The following is a 19,506-nucleotide window of genomic DNA, read 5'->3' as shown; positions in this document are numbered from 1 at the left end:
AAGCCCTCACCTTTTCCCTAAGGGAGATGCCAGCATTCCTCTGGAATAAAAACCCATTTCGGCCTCTTGTATTGGTGATCTGGTTCTTGTTAGAAACAAAGTAAGCTCCTGCTGCTCTGATTCTCATCTCACGCTCCTTTGTCAAATCACCAGAGAACAAGATCTACACAACACTTGAACTATTTCAATACCTACAGGAGTAGACAGTCCATAGTCCTGCTGAGAACCAATCGATCCAATGAAGGCTGAAGGTCCGATGGCACCATCAGAGCCACATCATCTGCAAAAAGCAGAGAAATCCTTGATTGAGAAGAAGAGTGAAACGTTTTTTTAAGGCATGGTTTATCATGCACTGTTCAGCTTTTGTGAGTTTGGGCTATTTTACTTCCATCTTCTCTAACGAAAAGAAAAAAAACAACATTGAACTTTTATTATACTACGCTTTGGCTATTTGCCTCTTTAGATTTATTCTAAATGTAGTAATCCTTAGCGTTAGATAATTCCTCATTTACATATTTAAACATAAACTGAAAACATCTAATAGAAAAATGCATCGTCTCAATGGAAGTAATCGACTGGGGAAGTTTCATGGAGATATCTATTAGTTAAAACAATATCTTTTAAAGCATGGTTTCAATTAGATTATTGCTGTTTTTAAATTTAAAAAATGTCATCAATACCAACAAAATCATATTATACCAGTGATACAATAAACAATCCACTTAATCAGACCGGGATGTTAAAAACGTTTATTCAGCATATCATTATGTGCAATAATACAATGTACAAATTATCTTTCTGTAGATATTACAATCCATATCATATTTAAAATGTGTTGTCACAACATGAAACACAGAATACATTCAGGGTCTGAGAAGGCGTCACAGAGGGTCAGAGGTGAGGGTCTCACCAGGAAACCACTGACTCCATCATCTGAGAGAAACCAGTAAGAGCACCCTGCCACCAAGGCCAAACATGTATCTCAGATCATTTTTACTGTGCATTCAGATAATAATTCAAATATTCTTTGACTTCACTCAGCACAGAATGAACACTGTAGAAACACTAATAGAAATCATTTGATATCTGAGCAGCACTGCTGGAATATTACTCAGTATATTTACTCCAGTAAGAACATTACATGTTTTTTTCAATGTTGTACTCATTTCTACTCCACTACACCTCAGAGGTAAATATTGTACAGTTTTAGATACTATCAGATTACACTCTTCAACCCCTTCCTGTCCAGTGAGAACCACATCCCTCTACATGTGTTGATGTTGAATGTTTGTGAAAAACTGAAAGTGGAAGTTCCTTTATACCATGGGGAGATTGTCCCCCTTCTTAATCTGAATACATTTTCAAAAGGCTTTTAGAAGCGGTCAAATGCATACAGCGCTGGAAACAGGGCTGTTCATCTGAGGAACGTGTGGAAAGTGGCCTGTTTAGAGATATGTGGTTCTCACAGGACATCAGGATACAAATATGTGAGCATGTTTAAGAATATGATGCATTGCATACTTTACTTAAGTAAGATTTGAAATGCGTTGGCTTTTACTTGAAGTGGAGTATGGTATGAAAACTTTATCTGAAGTAAAGGATCTGAGTAATTCTTCCACCACTGCTGCACATTACACTGGCTTTAAGAGAGACGATTCTATAAAAACAGCAAGATCTGCCCCGTCACTGAGGGGAAGGATGGGCGACGTCTCCAGAGTAACACTGAAAACACACACACAGCCATATGAAAATCTCAAATTCAGAGTGATTATTTTTATATTAAAAGTGAAGGATTCTTATTTAAAATATTGTTTAAAAACACAATACATTTTCCTTACAAGGCATTCAGGATATAAAGGTTAGACAGCTCTTCTGCCATTTACATTCCTACACCACATTATACAATCAACCCTTCAGTCCTCTGCAGATCTTTGTGACCCAACAGGCGGCCAATCAGAGCTTATGAGCTTCATCAAAACTAGCTTGTGGTTGGACAGAGTGTCCTGATGCTGGTAAAGTGCAGCAGTCTGCGGTCAGTCAGTTTTCATCTGCAGGATGAACCCTGCAGCTGTCAATCAAATGCTTCAGAACCCCTGAAGCCCCCCGTCTGTCCCTCAGGGGTCCTTGTCCTCCACATGTAGCCCCCCCTCACTCCTGGCTCTGCCACGGGACGACTGCACCTCCTCGTACGGGGGTGGGGGGTTGTCGGGGCTGGACAGAAGCGGGCGATGACCGCCGTCTGATTGGCTGACAAGGGACAACGGGTGACAGCTGGGAGCCTCCTGAGCCAATAGGAGCTGGGTGGGTCCTGGCACTGAGCAGGGGGGGAGGCGCTGCCCCCAGCTGCCGTACATCGCCTCCTCGTAGGAGGGGAGAGAGACAGGAAGTCCGTCCACCATCAGGTCCAGCTGGTCCGAGGAGCGCCTACTGCGGAACAGAGACAAACACTGACTCAGAGACAGGCACCAGACTGGGCTTCACTTTGTTCCATAAAGCAGCCTAAAGAGCACAGCAGGGATTCATGTGAATTTTGCGTTTGCAAAAAATTGAAACCTCGACACTATTTTAACAAACAATTTGAATGGAATACATGGTCCTGTAAACATTGTGTAAAGGTGTCATCTGGTAATCTTAACGTGGTTTGTAATCTCCTGCCATTAAAGCCTGATAGGGTTCAGTCAGATGTCTGAGAGGACTGCTCCATATTTCTGAGTACTCTTCCATCTCTTAGGTTGTAGAAAGTTCTCTTTGAAGGTAGATGTTATTTGTATAAAGAGTATGTTTTGTTGATCAAGAAAAGAGCAGAAAGAGACAAAGATCCTCTGAGCAACAGTTCAATAAGAATAGAAGAAATGTGCTTCCTGTTTCCAATAATGCTTCTAACAGGCTTTAACTGCCTAGCAAAGCTATTCTTCTTCTCAGCAGAAACAGAAGCGTAGTGGACTGATGCATCACAGTGTAACCAGTGGTTACACTGTGATGCATCACAGTGTAACCACTGATTACTGCAGTGAGTTTCAAACAGGTCAGGTGTGTCAGCACACTGGTGGATTTTGTAATCATGTTTCCTTCACACGTGAAGATAAAAGAAGAACATCCCTTCTGTTATTCAGAGAAGAGGTTCTCTAACAATCACTGCAGGAAATGATCCTCCTCTCACCTGTGTGATTGACAGGGGTAGAGGCGGGACTTGACCACCAAGCATGCAGTGGTGGTGAGCAGGAAGATGGACACGCCCACCGCCGTGGTGGCCATGCTGGGCATCGAGTCGTTCCCCCGGTCATCAGAGTTCATCTTCGGACCCTCTGAGGAGGAGACACAGGATCAGAAACAACGACCACAGACACCGACAGACCCTCAGACAGACCCTCAGACAGACCCACAGACAGACCCTCAGACAGACCCTCAGACACTGACAGACCCTCAGACAGACCCTCAGACAGACCCTCAGATACTGACAGACCCTCAGACAGACCCACAGACACTGACAGACCCTCAGACAGACACTCAGACACTGACAGACCCTCAGACAGACCCACAGACACTGACAGACCCTCAGACAGACCCTCAGACACTGACAGACCCTCAGACAGACCCACAGACACTGACAGACCCTCAGACAGACCCTCAGACACTGACAGACCCACAGACACTGACAGACCCTCAGACAGACCCACAGACACTGACAGACCCTCAGACAGACCCCCAGACACTGACAGACCCTCAGACACTGACAGACCCTCAGACAGACCCACAGACACTGACAGACCCTCAGACAGACCCACAGACACTGACAGACCCTCAGGCAGACCCTCAGACACTGACAGACCCTCAGACACTGACAGACCCTCAGACAGACCCTCAGACCCACAGACCCTCAGACACTGACAGACCCTCAGACAGACCCACAGACAGACCCTCAGATCCACAGACCCTCAGACAGACCAACAGACCCTGACAGACCCTCAGACCCAGACAGACCCACAGACCCTCAGACAGACCCACAGATACTGACCCTCAGACAGACCCACAGACACTGACAGACCCTCAGGCAGACCCACAGACACTGACAGACCCTCAGACCCACAGACACTGACAGACCCTCAGACAGACCCACAGACACTGACAGACCCTCAGACAGACCCACAGACACTGACAGACCCTCAGACAGACCCACAGACACTGACAGACCCACAGACACTGACAGACCCACAGACAGACCCACAGACACTGACAGACCCACAGACACTGACAGACCCTCAGACAGACCCACAGACACTGACAGACCCACAGACACTGACAGACCCACAGACAGACCGTCAGACCCACAGACCCTCAGACACTGACAGACCCTCAGACCCTGACAGACCCTCAGACCCTGACAGACCCTCAGACCCTGACAGACCCTCAGACACTGACAGACCCTCAGACCCTGACAGACCCACAGACACTGACAGACCCTCAGACCCTGACAGACCCTCAGACCCTGACAGACCCCCTGCCAGTAGCTGAGCAAACAGAGGCTGAGCTTCACAATGAAACAATCATTGAATGATTCAGTCTCCATATGGAATCCCCTCTCCTCACACTGTAGTCCTCCGCTCCACCTAGCCCTCAGCACTGCAATTCTCTTATTCTCACTATAACCAACGTTATCTATTTTCTATTTTTACTACATATCACATAATTGTTACACACAAATAAAACCTTGAACAATTGAATTGATAAAAAAATCATGAAATAATGAACTGTATGCAGCTAAAGGTACACACAGACATCTCTGGCCAATTATCCGACAGAAAAGGAGCATGTGGAAAGTGTCAGCACGCAGCTTCAGTTAAAACGTTTAGGTGGTTGAGAAAACAAATTGAAACGTGTAGATCTGTAACAATGAGTGGAAGCTGTGGCAGAACAATCACCTGTGGTGGAAAACCCAGACAGCTATTATCTAACAGAAATAGATAATCAAACACACGATCTATGACGGGAGGTTTTGATCTGGTTCTGTGGGTCCCCTGATCTCCTGGCAGTAGATTTCCATGAGGCTCTGACAGCGTCATCACAGGGGAAATGTCTAATGGTTATCATGGTGGCATCGCCCACTTCCTCTTTCTGCACTCTGACTTCCTGTCGCATCTTGTTCTTAGTGAATGGGGAGAGGAAGTAGAACTGGTCTGAGACAGTCTCTGTGAAGTTCGGAGATGAACTTGAGTTTACATCAGACTCTTCCTCCTGATCTCAGCTTAACAGTCAGTCATTGAGACAAAACTCCAGTCCACTTAGGTCCAGTGGAGGTACTAATACCACTCTGTAAAATACTCTGTTACAAGTCAAAAGTCCTTTGTTTCTTAACTAAAGTATGTAAGTATAACCAGGAACTACTTAAAGCTGTAAAAGTATAACAATGTCTCCTGTCATTGTTTACTTTAATGTACTACATCATCATCATTTTGCTGTTGTAGTTGTTTGAGATGGCGCTCAATTTGGAACTATTTATTAAAGATGTCATTTTTATAACGGATTCAGTAGATTTTCTCTATTCGTTTTTTTGGTAAATCAAATGAAAATGGTGGTTTAATAGTAACACAATTACCCTGATCCTAAATGACACAATTGTTAACAAGGTTAAAGGGCAAAAGCAGCTATTACTTGTTTCTATTGAGACATGGAATGTTTTACATAAAAAATGATAACTAGGTAACTAAAGCTGTACAAAGAATGTAGTGGAGTAACAGTTTAATATTTCACTCTATAACAGAGTGGAAGTGAAAAGGAATATAAAAGCTTCGATGCAGTAAAAGTACCTAAAATGTGTTGGTGAGTACAGTTCTTGAGTAAAGTCCACTGGCTGAACTATAAACTCTTTTTGTTGAAGCTCAGCCTGACACATCATGGCTGTAGTCAGCCATGTTTAGGTTGATATCTCTCCTCTGAGAGCCGCACCCAACCAGGATGTCCTCCTCTGCTTCCAGAACGCTCTGAACCAGGAGTGATGTCAGTGAAGACCAATGAGCTGCACCGCTGAGTCATTAGATAATAGCCTGAGCTCATCACTGAGTAATGCTGTGAAGCAGGGGCTGCTGGGAAATGTCAGGGGATGTTTGGAGTGGTCCGAGAACATCTGCTCACTGATTAGGAATTTGAAAGTCACATGACTGAAAACCTAGAGAGTAGTGGAAACCTCTGAAGCCACAGAGAGAATCAAATGTTCTTCACTGACGCAAACCACCCTGTGTTCAACTCTCGTCAAATCTGTCTGTAGGAAGGGCCAGTCATTCCAATACTCATACATCCCACACATATTTTGTCTTTCAACAAGTGGTGGAAGAAGTACTGAGATCCTTTACTTGAGTAAAAAGTAGAAATACCAGAGTCTAAAAATACTCCATAGAAATTAAAGTGTATTACAAATGTACACTATCAGCAAAATGTACTTAAAGTATCAAAAGTAAAAGTTGTTATTGAGCAGTGTCTTGTATTATAACAGAACATGATGCTCTCCTGCTGTTATCCGCTCCTCAACAGGTTTTAAAGTTGTGGTTTGTCAATGACAAATCCATTTAACATTATAGATAGTCATGCTGCATCATGCCATATGTTTTAATGTGTTAAAAGCAGTGGTGTAATGTAACTAAGTATATACTCAAGTAGTCTGATTAAGTACTTTTTTGACATACATATACTTTACTTGAGTAAGTGTGTTTTATGCTACATATAATTGTAATCCACTACATACTGGAAGCAAATATACTTTTTACTCCATCACAGTTTTTCAAGACTCACACTTTTACATATGATATATGATAAGATGCAATACTGTTCTACATATATACCTAGTATTTTGTATATATCGTTAGTAAATTGGCGCCACATTGCAAAAACTACAAGTTTAAATGCTCCTACATTTACTTGTTAGTTGTGAAAACAGAATAATATTATATTCTATAATAATATAATAAATTATAATAAAAAGGCATTATGCTTACTGAGTACTTTTGATACTCAAAGTACATTTTGCTCAAAATACTTCTTCATATTTTGACTTGAAACTGAGTATTTTAGGACCATAGTATTTGTACTTTTACCTAAATTAAGAATCTGAGTATTTTTCCACCACTGGTTTATAGGAATCATGTGTCAAGAAAATGTAGTGTGGTGAAAAGAATATCATTCATCTCTGGGATGTAGAGCAGTATAAACACATGGAAATATTGGATGGATATTGGCAATTCAATACAAAATAAAAAGCCCTTTAAAGTGAATGTAGGCCCTGTCACTGATTCCCAGCACTTAATATGGACCTGCCTGAAGTGAATATATCTGCACTATCTTGGTTGGTCGGAGTTTGAATCTGGATGTTTTTTGCACTTAATGTAAGTCGCTTTGGATAAAAGAAATAGAATGTAATGTGTTATTGTTGCACTCTCACCTCTGAGAGGGGTGCAGGCGGGGATGGGGGGCATCCACCTCCCGTGTCGGCACCTGGAGACGCGCACCTTGCTGTTGACATGGTAACCGGGCTCACAGAAGAAGTGGATGGAGCTCTTCTGGGGGAACCCCCGGCACGGAGACGGGTCACAGCGGAACCCCCCATGCTCCGGCACCAGAGGGTGGGTGCAGTTACTGAGGCGGCCTGCAGGCACAAACACACTCTGTGAGGCCTAATGCACTGGATTCATATATATACTACTATATGTAATATATAAATATACCTCTTCATACATATTATATCATCAATGGCCCCCCTTAGTCAGACAATTCAATTCATCTTCTGTAATAAATCTGTAAATAACTGCAATATATATTTCGCCTCCAAATACTGTCACCCAGCTGCTTCCTCACAGCTGTTACTGGGACTGGATGTGTATTTTGAAAATTGTAAATTGTGTAATTTCGAATTTTATCTGTAATATTTTATGCATTCTCTTAATTAATATTAGGCAAGGCAAGTTTATTTATATAGCACTTTTCTGTACGCGACAATTCAAAGTGCTTTACAAAACAAATTAAAAGACTTTTTAGGAATAAGCTATGCTTATGCTCTGATTCTGAGCCGGCGACTGGTTAATGCTTATATTTCTCAAAAATTAAACCATTGAACCTTATGCCTTCTTGCAAGCTGGGAAAATTAGGATTTCATTTTCCTTAAAAATGACTTATAGTAGAGTAGAAGTTCTATCAGAATATTCCTTGAATCTGTTCAATTAAACAACTTCAGTACACACTTTCAGTACTGAAACTTCAGGACACATTCTGTTTGTAGGGCCATTTAATTTACAGAAAGTCAATCCACCAGCTGGGTTTCTCTTCACGTGCATCATGACTACTCACCCTTCAGTAGGAAAAAGTAGCATACATTGGGAATACTCAAGTAAGGTACATGTACCTCTAATTTGTACTTAAGTCCTTGAGTTGTACTTGTTTGATCAGACGGTGCAAGAACACATGTCCAGAGTGAAACACAGCAGGTGATGTTGTTATGGTTCCCTGAGTGACAGGTTCTACAGAAGGTCACAGTTTGGGTTAGGTATTAATATGAAACCCTGAATGCATGCTGCAGTTGTTTTTTGCAGCATTAAAACGTTTCCCACAAACTCCTCTGCCTTATACAACTGGCAGAGCTGGTACCACTTCCTCTATTTCTACACCTGCATCTAAAGGGCTGCGTCGGCAGAACGATCGTTTCCACCGAGCTCCTTCACCCGAACACAGTGAAGAGTGGGTCAGGGTGAGGAGAGGAACAGGCCGGAAGGAAAGATACAACGGTTCTGATGAGAAGAGGAAGAACCAGAGAGGTTCAAACCTGACAGAAAGTGTCTGCATCCTGAAACACGCTGCTAAAATGTAATGTTTCACAATCAGTCGCCATGACACCCTGCGTGCCACTGTTATAAACTACCTGGGTCGTGTTGGCAATAAAAGCTAATATTCAATCGTCTTATATTCACCAATAAATCCCAGAGGTTATGTAAAACATAGATATCAGTTTTTCATCATTTCTTTAGTTGGAGATTTCTACGGTAACCCTTACCCCCTAATCGCACCAGGAGCGTCTGCGCTGCGCTGCGACCTCCTCCTGCGTCCTAACCCACCAGGCGCGTTTCAAAACGTTGCGGAAGCGGAGCGTCGTGTGTGCAGCCTCGCAGTTGTTGGATGAACATTCCACTTCCTGCCTGCGCCGCGCTGCGCCGTGTCAAAAATAGGATTCATCCTATATTTTAGAAATTCCTTGCGGCGAGGAGCTTCTGGGACGCTTCGAGCCGCGGCGCAGCGCAGCGCAGCGTGTCTGGTGGAATAGCACCCATTGACTAGAGTGGTCGCTGGTCGCGATCGCTAAAAACGCCGCAGCGCAACGCAGACGCTCCTGGTGGGATTAGGGGGTTATAATTCAACACGCTGCAAACAGAGACAACACAACAAATACAAGAAGCTCAAGCAGAGCACCAAGCAGCTGGGACACACTTTTTGTTGCCATTGTTGCCATGGTTATTGGCTTATAAAGTGATTAAGTCAACCATTGATCAGTGTTGTTGGAAAAGTTGAGTATTTTTTGCTTTATTTTAACATCATGACCACAACCGTCACAAGTAGCCTAATGTTCCAAATCTAAAATGCAAATGTATTCAATTATTGTTTAAAACAAATGGAGTTGCAGTTTGACGGCTAAATACAATCATAAACGTCAAAACGAGTCATTCTGTCATAAAAGATGATTTGATTTGATTAGTTATTTATTAGCTATAGCTCAGACAATGTTTCACAGGTAATTGTTTTGTTTCATCAGATGGCTAAGCTAATAAGCAAAAGGCCCTGAAAGAGTTTCAGGTGTTGTGTGCTGCTTCCTGCTGCACAGTCCTGTGCCTGCAGCGTGTTGCCTGGGTGTCAGAGGGGTCAGGGAGGTCAGAGGTCGTACCTGCTGCGAGGAGCGGGGAGGCGGCCAGGAGGAGGAGTCTACACACCAGAGTGACGCGTCCCCACGGCGATGGAGACAGGACGGACGCAGACATCAAACCTGATCCTGAGGACACGACAGGGATAGAGTCAGAAGCAGAACACACACACACACACACACACACACTCACACACGCAATTGACCTAAATGTAGCTGCTGAGCTCTTATCTCCAGATTAAACTACGACTGTAACCCTGCCCCCAGCCTTCAGAGCAGCGATAGTGAAACTGAAATGTGTGAACTCTGACCAGACAGACCCTCTCAGAACAGAAACCAGCAGCACCACAACAACAACAACAACACAACTCTCTTTGCAGATGACTAGTCCAGAACACGCACTGTAGGAGCTAAAACGCTTATTTAGTCGTTTAGTCGTTGTTGATTGTTTCTATTATTTTGTTATTTGTTTACACCACAATAAGTCTTTATAATAAGTCCTGGGGCCTCATTTATAAACGGTGCGTACGCTCAAAATATGGCTGATGCACAGGCTGCAGCGGAGACGCTGCGCACAGCTGATCGACAGCTGGAACACAAACCACCAAATACAAAAACATAATTCAGATCCAGTCGTCATGACTCCACTCCGGAGGGATTCCCCGATCATTTCTTACAGTTTCTTATCAAGGGGGTGTCTCCTGTCCCCGGTACAAACACACTGCCTGAGGAAGGCTATGGGCCCTTCTCACTTCTCTTATTTTTCATTTCCTCGCTCCTCGGTCTCGGTCTCACCGGAAGTTGATTTGTCTGCGCCATCTTGAGTAGCGTCCCAATGGCCTTATTTTTGCCGGAGGAGCGAGGAGCGATAATGGAGGAGCTATAACCGAGGAACCACCAGACCATCCTTCGATGAAATCCTCAGATACTCGCCCCGCCCCCTTACTGTGTATCGCTCACTGATTGGACGATGCAGCGCATGCACTGATCTGATGCTTCTTGACATGAGAGCAGTTTCCCAGCGGAGTGAAGAAAATACATGAAGCTCACGAGAGTCACTCCTCAGTTTATACCGTGTTTTGTTGCAATTCATGTTTCATTTAGTTACAAATATGTGATATATCTGAACAACAAAGTGGTCACAAATCATTTTATTCATTTTTCGTTTTACATTTTCATTTATTGTCATTTCCATTGAGTCAGTCATTAAGTGCTATTACAATGTTAATGTGCTACATATCCACACAAACACACAAAGTGTGCAATTCAATGAATGTTAATCTAACTGGGGTTTGATAGATAATATATCTCTTTTTCTTCTCTCAATTATTTTATTTCTTTTGTGCACTCTAATCAATAATAATCAAACTAATGTTCGTTTATACATTTTAAGAATGGCGTTTATCTTTTTTTAGAATTAGTTCTTATTTAATTGTATGTATTTGGGTCTACAACAGAATAGATGATACAAATGTTTGTGTCAGTAAATGTGTACTAACAGAGGCGGGGGTGTGTGTGGAAATAACGGGGACAGAGCTGCTGTCAGACGATCAGCTGTGCGGCGTCATCACAAACGGACGTCGCTTCACGTGACGCTCCGGAGGAAAGGACGTCCCATTGCTCTTAAAGCTCATTTCCCTGCTTCTCGTGGTTTCCTTGCGTCTCTCCATGCTTCCCTGGTGGGAGGGACTAGTCACAAGGAAACGACGCAAGTGAGGGACGCAAGGAATCCATTTAACCGAAGTGAGAAGGGCCCGGTGTGAGATGTCTTTTGTAGCTGTTCTGTCGTCATTTCCTGCGATCTCCTTCATAAAGTCAGGCCCATTCCCAAACCGCCCCCTACACCCTACCCCTCCGTTTGCGCGTTCGCGCGGAGGGTCCGCCATATTAAGTGCTCACTGCTGTTCCAAACCAACGAGTGTGGAGCGGTGTGGAGGGGGAGTGGGCTATCAAGCCCTCAAACAGCGAGTCTGCAGCGGTGTTTGAGACCGGTCTCTACCTGACCGGAGTCACGCTGTGTGTGTCCGTCAGGAAACCAGGGCTGAAGTCGAATAGTCCATTTAGCTTAGGAACCTTCCTAACGGAGTGAAATGACCCGGAAGTCCCTCAGTGGCAGCTATAAGTGCCGTTCGCATTCTCTAGAATGATAGGAAAGGAGGTTTCAAACTTCCTTTATAACCTCCTTTAGCTTAGGAACCATAGACATATAAAGAGTAGACGCCGCATTGGCTGCTGGGGCGCAAGAAATACCGGTCATCCTACCCATATTGTACAGACATTCTACCCATAGACAGCAGAGGTTTCAAGATGCCAGAGCACTGTGCGGCGTATTGCTGTGCAAATCGGCGGACGATTGCGAACAGCTGGGTCGGGGGATTACTTTTCACAAGTAAGATTTAACATTATTATTGGTTGTATTTTGTAAATAGAATATTATTGTACTGTATTGATGTCCGCCAGCGAAATCGTAGCCAGCAAACATTATGTTTATGGCCAACTGAGACTTTATAAATCATATGCTGCTGTAACAAGTGAATTTCCTCATTGTGGGATGAATAAAGTAAAATCTAATCTCATCTATCTAGGAAGAAGAAGGAAGAAAATAAGCTTGACCTCCTTCTTAAAAATGTTTTGTGTTGACTCTCAAATCTCCCGTTTTTATTTTGAAGGTTTCCCAAAGACAAAGATATGAGGAAGAAGTGGGAAGTTGCTTTGAGGAGGGAAGGGTTCACTGCAAGCGAGTCATCCGTGATTTGCAGTGAGCATTTTAAGCAGGACGAGTTTGACAGGACAGGACAGATTGTCCGACTCAGAGATGGTGTTATTCCCTCCATCTTCAGCTTCCCGGTTCACCTCCAAAGAGTAGGTGTATCATCATAAGGCTATTAGCATTCATAAATGTAAATATTCTATTATCAATAACAGGGCAGGGTGAAATACCTATCCCTGTGTGTGTGTATATATATATTCTTTTCAAGTATTATGCTTCTTCATTTTAGCCGGAAAAGGGCAGGACTACGTCTACTTCCAGAAAAGCTGAAGAGAGCCTGTCTGTGGCCCCTCAGGACGACCCAGAAGCTTCAACCTCACACTCACAACCTCAGCCTAATGATGTGAGTATTTCTATTTTCAACATCATATCATAATGGTCCTAGACGAAGTAAAATCTCTCTTGTTTGCTGCCACTCATATTAAACACACTCACAAATAAACCCATACACACACAATTGAAGACATGTTGAACATGCATTCCTGTCACACACACACACACACACACACACACACACACACACACACACACACACACACACACACACGCACATGATGCTGGCAGTGGCTTTGACAGGTGATGACTATAAGAAAGAATGTGGGCCATACTCTAGTTGTGTCAAAGTGATGTGTGTGAAGTGAAACATCACTCAAACCATGTTCATCCCTCTTTCTACTAGGATCATAGCTATGTCTTGCCTGCTTCTCCTACTGCTCTTAAGGCCAGACTCAATGAAGCTTTAGCAAGAGTGGAGAGTCTCGAGCGAGAGATAAAGAATGCCATGGCTAGAGAAAAGAGGGCAAAGACCACAGTGAGGAGTCTTTTGGGGGATTTGAGGGAAAAGAACCTCATTAATGAAGAACTCAAAGAGAGGCTTGATTTCTACTCAGGTAAAATGAGATTAGCACTTTGAAATTCATGTACATCTTACTCTTATACTCTTTATTAAACTCCTTTGTTATTATATGAAGGGGACTTATTAATTTTTTCTCATACAATTTCAGATCTTCAAATAGACTTCAAGGCAAAGCAGGGCCACAGAGAGTTTGCCCTCACACTCCATCTACATGGTCCAAAGACATACAAATACCTCAGAGAGACTACAAATCTTCCCCTCCCTCATCCACATACATTACAAAGGTAGTCTTAATGTTGTTCAATTTCATTTTTGGAAATTACGGTTGCAAATACGTTAAATAGCTACTTCTCCATTTGTTTACAGGTGGCTGTGTTCGGTGGATGGCAAGCCTGGCCTGAACAAGATGATGCTGGATATGCTGGAGAGAAGATGCCAGGAAGACCAGGCTAAATATGGATGTGTTGCACTCATGTTGGATGCCATGGCCATCAGAAAACAATATAATCCACATAACCAGTCAATGTCTGGTTTTGTAGACATGGGTGATGGAAACAATGAGACCGATGTTGCTACTGAGGCTCTTGTGTTCATGGTGGTTGTCCTACAAGGACATTGGAAGGCTCCCATTGCATATTACCTGACGAAGTCTCTGTCACCTGAAACACAAAGGGTCCTTCTCAGTCATGCTTTGGAGGAGCTGCATGCACGGGGCATTCGGGGTGGTATCTGTCACCATGGATGGGCATGCCTCCAACGTCAGCATGTGCAACCAACTTGGGTGTGAGCTGAAGGGAAACCCACAGGAGCCACTTCAAACCAGTTTCCCGCATCCCTCGACTGGTGACAAAGTATTTGTAATGATGGATGGATGCCACATGCTGAAGTTGGCACGTAATATGTTGCAGGTAAATGATGATTGTTGTAGACCTATTTGTACAAGTTATGTCTCTGCTGCTAAAAGTTGTATCTAAATATTGTTGTCTGTTCATTTGCACAGTTATGGCTGGACGTGATGATCAACATGTTGCTGTTTGTACTTGTTTGAGCAGTGACTGAATGTTTCTCTGCAGGCAAACAGTCCAATTGCAACGACCACCGGACAGATCAAGTGGAGGTTCATCAATCATCTCAATGATGTGCAAAAAAAAGACGGACTGCATGCTGTCAATACAATCACAGACAAACATGTCTACTTTGAGAACCACAAGACGAGGGTGTCCCTGGCTGCACAAACACTGAGTCGCTCCGTGTCAGTTGCTCTCCGCACACACAATGAATCCTACGCACGGCGTTATAAATGAGGCCCCTGGTCACAGTGATGAGCCAAGTTTAGCCTGTTGAGCGACATCATTTATTGGAAGTTTTGATGCTACACACACCTTCCTGTGATGAGAGAATGCAAACCTGGGGCCTCATTTATAACGCCGTGCGTATAGGATTCACGTGGGAAGGTTGCTTACGTAGTAGAAATCCAAAAAATAGGTACCGAAATTTTCCGATTCACCAAACATTGCGTAGTGGCGAGGACGTACGGCACATCCTACGCCGGTTTCCCTTTTATAAATCACAATCGACTCGAAATGCGGTGCAGCTTTTGCGGGCTTCACGTAACGCCCATATTTGCCTATAAATAGTCAAAGAAACGCCCATTCATTCATTCTGACTGACTGCATGAAGAAGATCGCAGGAAATGACGACAGAACAGCTAAAAAAGACATCTCACACCGTGTCAGATTTTGGTTATTTTGGGGAGGTGGAGATAAATCCTATTGTTTGGTGGATGCAGTTTGAACCAGAGTAGCAGCATGGAGGTCGGATCGTCACCAAAATAAATAAATAAATGGTCCGAAAAAGCTTCATGACAAAAACAATACACACAGCCTTCCTCAGGCAGTGTGTTTGTACCGGGGACAGGAGACCCCCCCTTGATGAGAGACTGTAAGACATGATCGGGGAATCCCTCCGGAGTGGAGTCATGACGACTGGATCTGAATTATGTTTTCGTATTTGGTGGTTTGTGTCCCAGCTGTCGATCAGCTGTGCGCAGCCTCTCCACTGCAGCAACTCTATATCCACCAGTTAAAGGAAATACAACTAATGTGTTGTGTTATATTTGCTGTACAATTTACCACTTATGGTGTTCTTAGTTTCCATACCTCCTGTGTTTTACGAGCGACTTATCAAGTCTTAGCAAACGGCATAAAACACGATTAAACATGGTAGTATATAAAACCATGCTCGTGCAACCTATAGAAATGCAAAACCGCATCATTTATGAGAAAACATTTCATAACATTAACACAACATATTCGAGGTGGCTTTAAATAACATATCCGTATTTATTTATTTCTCCAAGTTATGTTTTTGTGTGCACTGAGGAGTCTCAAACAGACGTTTGTTAAATCATTTTAAGATTGGCTTTAATCAATGTTTGAAAATGAATTCTTCATATGATAAATGGTAACATTTTGTTTATGGTATTATTTCCACACATTTCTCTCCATTCTTCCTTCTGCCAACGCGGTGTCGCAGTTTCTCGTCTCTCCCGTTTTTGTGCTTAGTGCTTACACATGGGTTAGTTTGCATGGAGGCAGGGCCGCCCCTCCCTACAGGCCAATCACGCAGGCTGCATGGGGCCCCGCCCAGAGGGCCTCAGCTGCTGTGCGCAGTTCTCCGCGCACCCCCCGCGAGAGTAAGAAGGGGAGCACGTCTGTAACCCGACACCGTTGCAATGAATCGACATCTGACCAATCACGGCTTTGATACGGCCACTAATGCAGGTGAAGAGATGTCGGTGAAAAGACAGTTTCAGTCCGGCGCAAAAAACAAAACATGAAGAAACTAGAGCATCACTCGAAGGTGGGTTATTGTATGAGTCAAATGTACAACTTACGAATGTTGTATAAGTCAAATTGCCAATTGCCATATTAAAACATCAACTGCAATTCACGACATGAAGAAGGCAGTCTGCAGAGCATACAGGCTAATGGAGATGCAGTTATTTCCAGCATTCTTTATTTAACATTCATTCAAGTATGTTATTCCTTTTATCTGCTAATGTACAGGAAGAAGAGTGATACACTGTCTGTCTACTTGGCTTACATAACAGTTAAAGTTTACAGCCTAAAAAACATGGAGCATTTTTCCCACTTTTATTCATTTTTATGTCAATTTGCACATTTCATGGTGATGCTCAGCCTCTCCCCTTAACTCCTAACAGTCATTATCATGTCAACCACAACACAGAGAAATACTGATAGAAATGTGTGTGTAGTTGTTGGTACATTGCTGACAGAGGGAACTAGAATACAGATTTAAGAAATATCAGTTTTTGAGCATGTCATAAGCATGTTTTGTCTTGACTATATTACAACTATATTATAATAAAACAATATAGTATTTATATTATTGAATTTATTATGATTATTATTATTAGTAGAAGTAGTTGATTTGCATTCATTATATTTTAATCTTTTTGAGGCTAGTATTTGGCAGGAAATGCAGACGTACATGCACATTTACCATTTACCTCACTGTATACAAAAGTAACTGTGTTGATACTAATAATAAACAGGAATTATATTTGCAAAGTAGCCTACTTTGTTTCCAAAAAAATGTGTTTCACTCCTGTCGGTTGGGGGGCCTCACAATGTCGCTTGGGGCCCCAAGTTGGCCAGGGGCGGCCCTGCGTGGAGGACCGCACGTTTTCCCGTCAAGTTAGTATTTACATTTTTCTTAATGTCTTTCATTTTTTGTAAAGCACTTTGAATTGCCTTGTGTTGAAAAGTGCTATATAAATAAACTTGCCTTGCCTTGCCTTATAAATCGCAAACATTGCGTAGAAACTGGCGTACGCCATTTTTTGAGCATATATCCGTTTATAAATTAGGCCCCTGGTCTCAGCCTAAATGTCAATGTCTGTGTGTGTGTGTGTGTGTGTGTGTGTGTGTGTGTGCAGCCTCTGCTGTCTTTAGTGGGGTTTTGTGCTTTCATGCCAGTCATCTCTGGAGCGGTGAGGGAGGGTCCCTGCCTTACCATGCCAGTCTCCCAGTCACACACACACACACACAGCTCCATCTCACGAACACAATCTGCGTGGGAGCTCTGGATCTTAGTCATCACGGCCCTCTGTGATATTAAAACTGCTGTCATTTTTGTCAACACAATTCTAATACACACAGAAAAAGACATTCAGAGAAGTGTTGTACCTCAGTAAAAGTAGCAAAACTATGATTTAGAAATAATTTGTTAAGTGTAAAAGTCCTGCATTAAAAAAAATCATACAAAAGTATCAGCATCAAAATATACGTATATAAGTACCAGAAGTGAAAGTAGTCACTATGCAGGTCCATTTCAGAATAATACATATCATATTATTGATATAATTATTGATGAATGAATGTGTTAATAATTGTAATGCTGTAGACAAGAAAAATATTTAACTTTATATACTACTGGGAGTTTATATTGAATACATCATTATAGTTATTAATTTATATTATGTATTAATTATTGCACACTGCAAAGTAACATTAGGCATTGAAATGTTATTTTATGTAAAAAGCGTACTATTTGAGACTGGGAATCTGAGGAACAACTATTGGTCCATCAGAGCACTCATACCACTGTGAACATACTGAAACTAACTGGAGTCAAAGTATGTCAGAAAGTTCCACACAGGAAATGATTGTGCAGTAAAAAGTTCCAGTGTGTTTTTACTAACATGTATTATGTTTAATTATAATAGTAATAGTAATGCTGCAGCTACTGTATGTGGATGATGCATTTTACTGCATTTTATTTCCAAGCTCCTTCTTGGAAATATTTTCAGTCACACAGGAAATGATGTACTTAATGTTTACAGCCAAAACAAGAGATGTGTTTGGTGAAAACAGGGGAGGAGCAGGGTGTAGAGGAACCACACCTGACGGAGGGGGTAGATCAGTAGCTGAGTGAACTCTGCTCTTTCTGCGCTGCTGCTCACTGTTTGGTCAAAGTTTAGCCTCAGGGTTTGATTTGTCTCTTTTATAAAGAACTGACTCATGTCCCCATCTGTGTAGTAGATACCAGTGGACATGACTTAGTTACAAGTAACCACCCTGCATTCAAAATCTAGGGATGTCAGCATCAATATAAACTTAAAGTACTAAGAGTAGAATGCAGAATGGCCTATTTCATAACAATGCATATTCCATTAATAGATAATGTAATGCATCATATTCTGTGTGTTCACCACTTCTGCTGGTAAGTGAGGGGTTCATTTGACCTAATGACTTACACTGCTCGGTACTATAAATAATGCATAATCATTGTATTAGTTGATTTGTGTTCCGTAATAGCAATCTGAATCTGCAAAGTAATAATAATAATAACAACTGAGTGAGTGAGTTATTGTTGGAAGGCGATGTTGAACAGATGAGTTTTAAGGGTTGATTTGAAGATGTTGAGAGAAGGGACGTTGCGGATTTCTGCAGGTAGGGACTTCCAGAGGGTGGGGACAGCGACACTGAAGGCACGGTCCCCGAAGGTGCGGAGGCGTGAATGGGGAATGGAGAGCAGGCCAAAGTCTGAGGATGGAAGGGTGCGGGGTGGGGGGTGGAGGAGATCTGGGAGGGACTGAGGGGAGAGGGCGTGGAGGGACTTGTAGGTGACGAGGAGGAGTTTGTAGGTGATGTGGGACTTGCCCGGGAGCCAGTGGAGGTTGAAGAGAGTGGGGTTGATGTGCTGCCAGGGCTTGGTGCATGTGAGAACCCTGGCAGCTGAGTTCTGGATGTACTGGAGCCTGTTCAGGGTTTTGCTGGGAACCGGGGTTCGTCAGCAGTCCGTTACAATAATCCAGGCGTGGGGTAATAAAACAATTAATCAGCTTCTCTGCAACAGAGTCGGAGAGTGATGGCCGGAGTCTTGATATATTTCTGAGGTGGAAGAAGGCTGATTTTGAAACGGACTTGATGTGGTTTTGAAATGAGAGGGTTGAATCTAAGACAA

General features: G+C 42.9%; 2 protein-coding genes across 2 annotated transcripts; one reads left to right on the top strand and one right to left on the bottom strand.

The window, feature by feature from the left end:
• Positions 1–726: 726 nt before the first annotated feature.
• On the bottom strand, positions 727–10,724 carry zgc:152863 (uncharacterized protein LOC562658 homolog; the record flags this gene model as incomplete). Its single annotated transcript, XM_034231857.1, has 5 exons — positions 727–2,427; positions 3,161–3,305; positions 7,430–7,633; positions 9,914–10,018; positions 10,685–10,724. Coding segments are annotated over 5 exons (807 nt in total), but the record flags the coding sequence as incomplete, so codon positions are not given.
• Positions 10,725–12,196: 1,472 nt separating this feature from the next.
• Positions 12,197–14,302, top strand: LOC117556525 (THAP domain-containing protein 6-like). Its single transcript, XM_034231862.1, is given in 7 exon segments — positions 12,197–12,259; positions 12,262–12,278; positions 12,559–12,751; positions 12,889–13,002; positions 13,339–13,549; positions 13,664–13,799; positions 13,882–14,302. Coding segments are annotated over 7 exon segments (1,155 nt in total).
• The last annotated feature ends 5,204 nt before the right edge of the window (positions 14,303–19,506 follow it).

The sequence above is a fragment of the Gymnodraco acuticeps genome, unplaced genomic scaffold (assembly GCF_902827175.1).
Source record: "Gymnodraco acuticeps unplaced genomic scaffold, fGymAcu1.1, whole genome shotgun sequence".
Lineage (NCBI taxonomy): Eukaryota > Metazoa > Chordata > Actinopteri > Perciformes > Bathydraconidae > Gymnodraco > Gymnodraco acuticeps.
The sequence above is the reverse complement of the archived record's forward strand: the minus strand, read 5'-3'. Positions and strand labels throughout refer to the sequence as shown.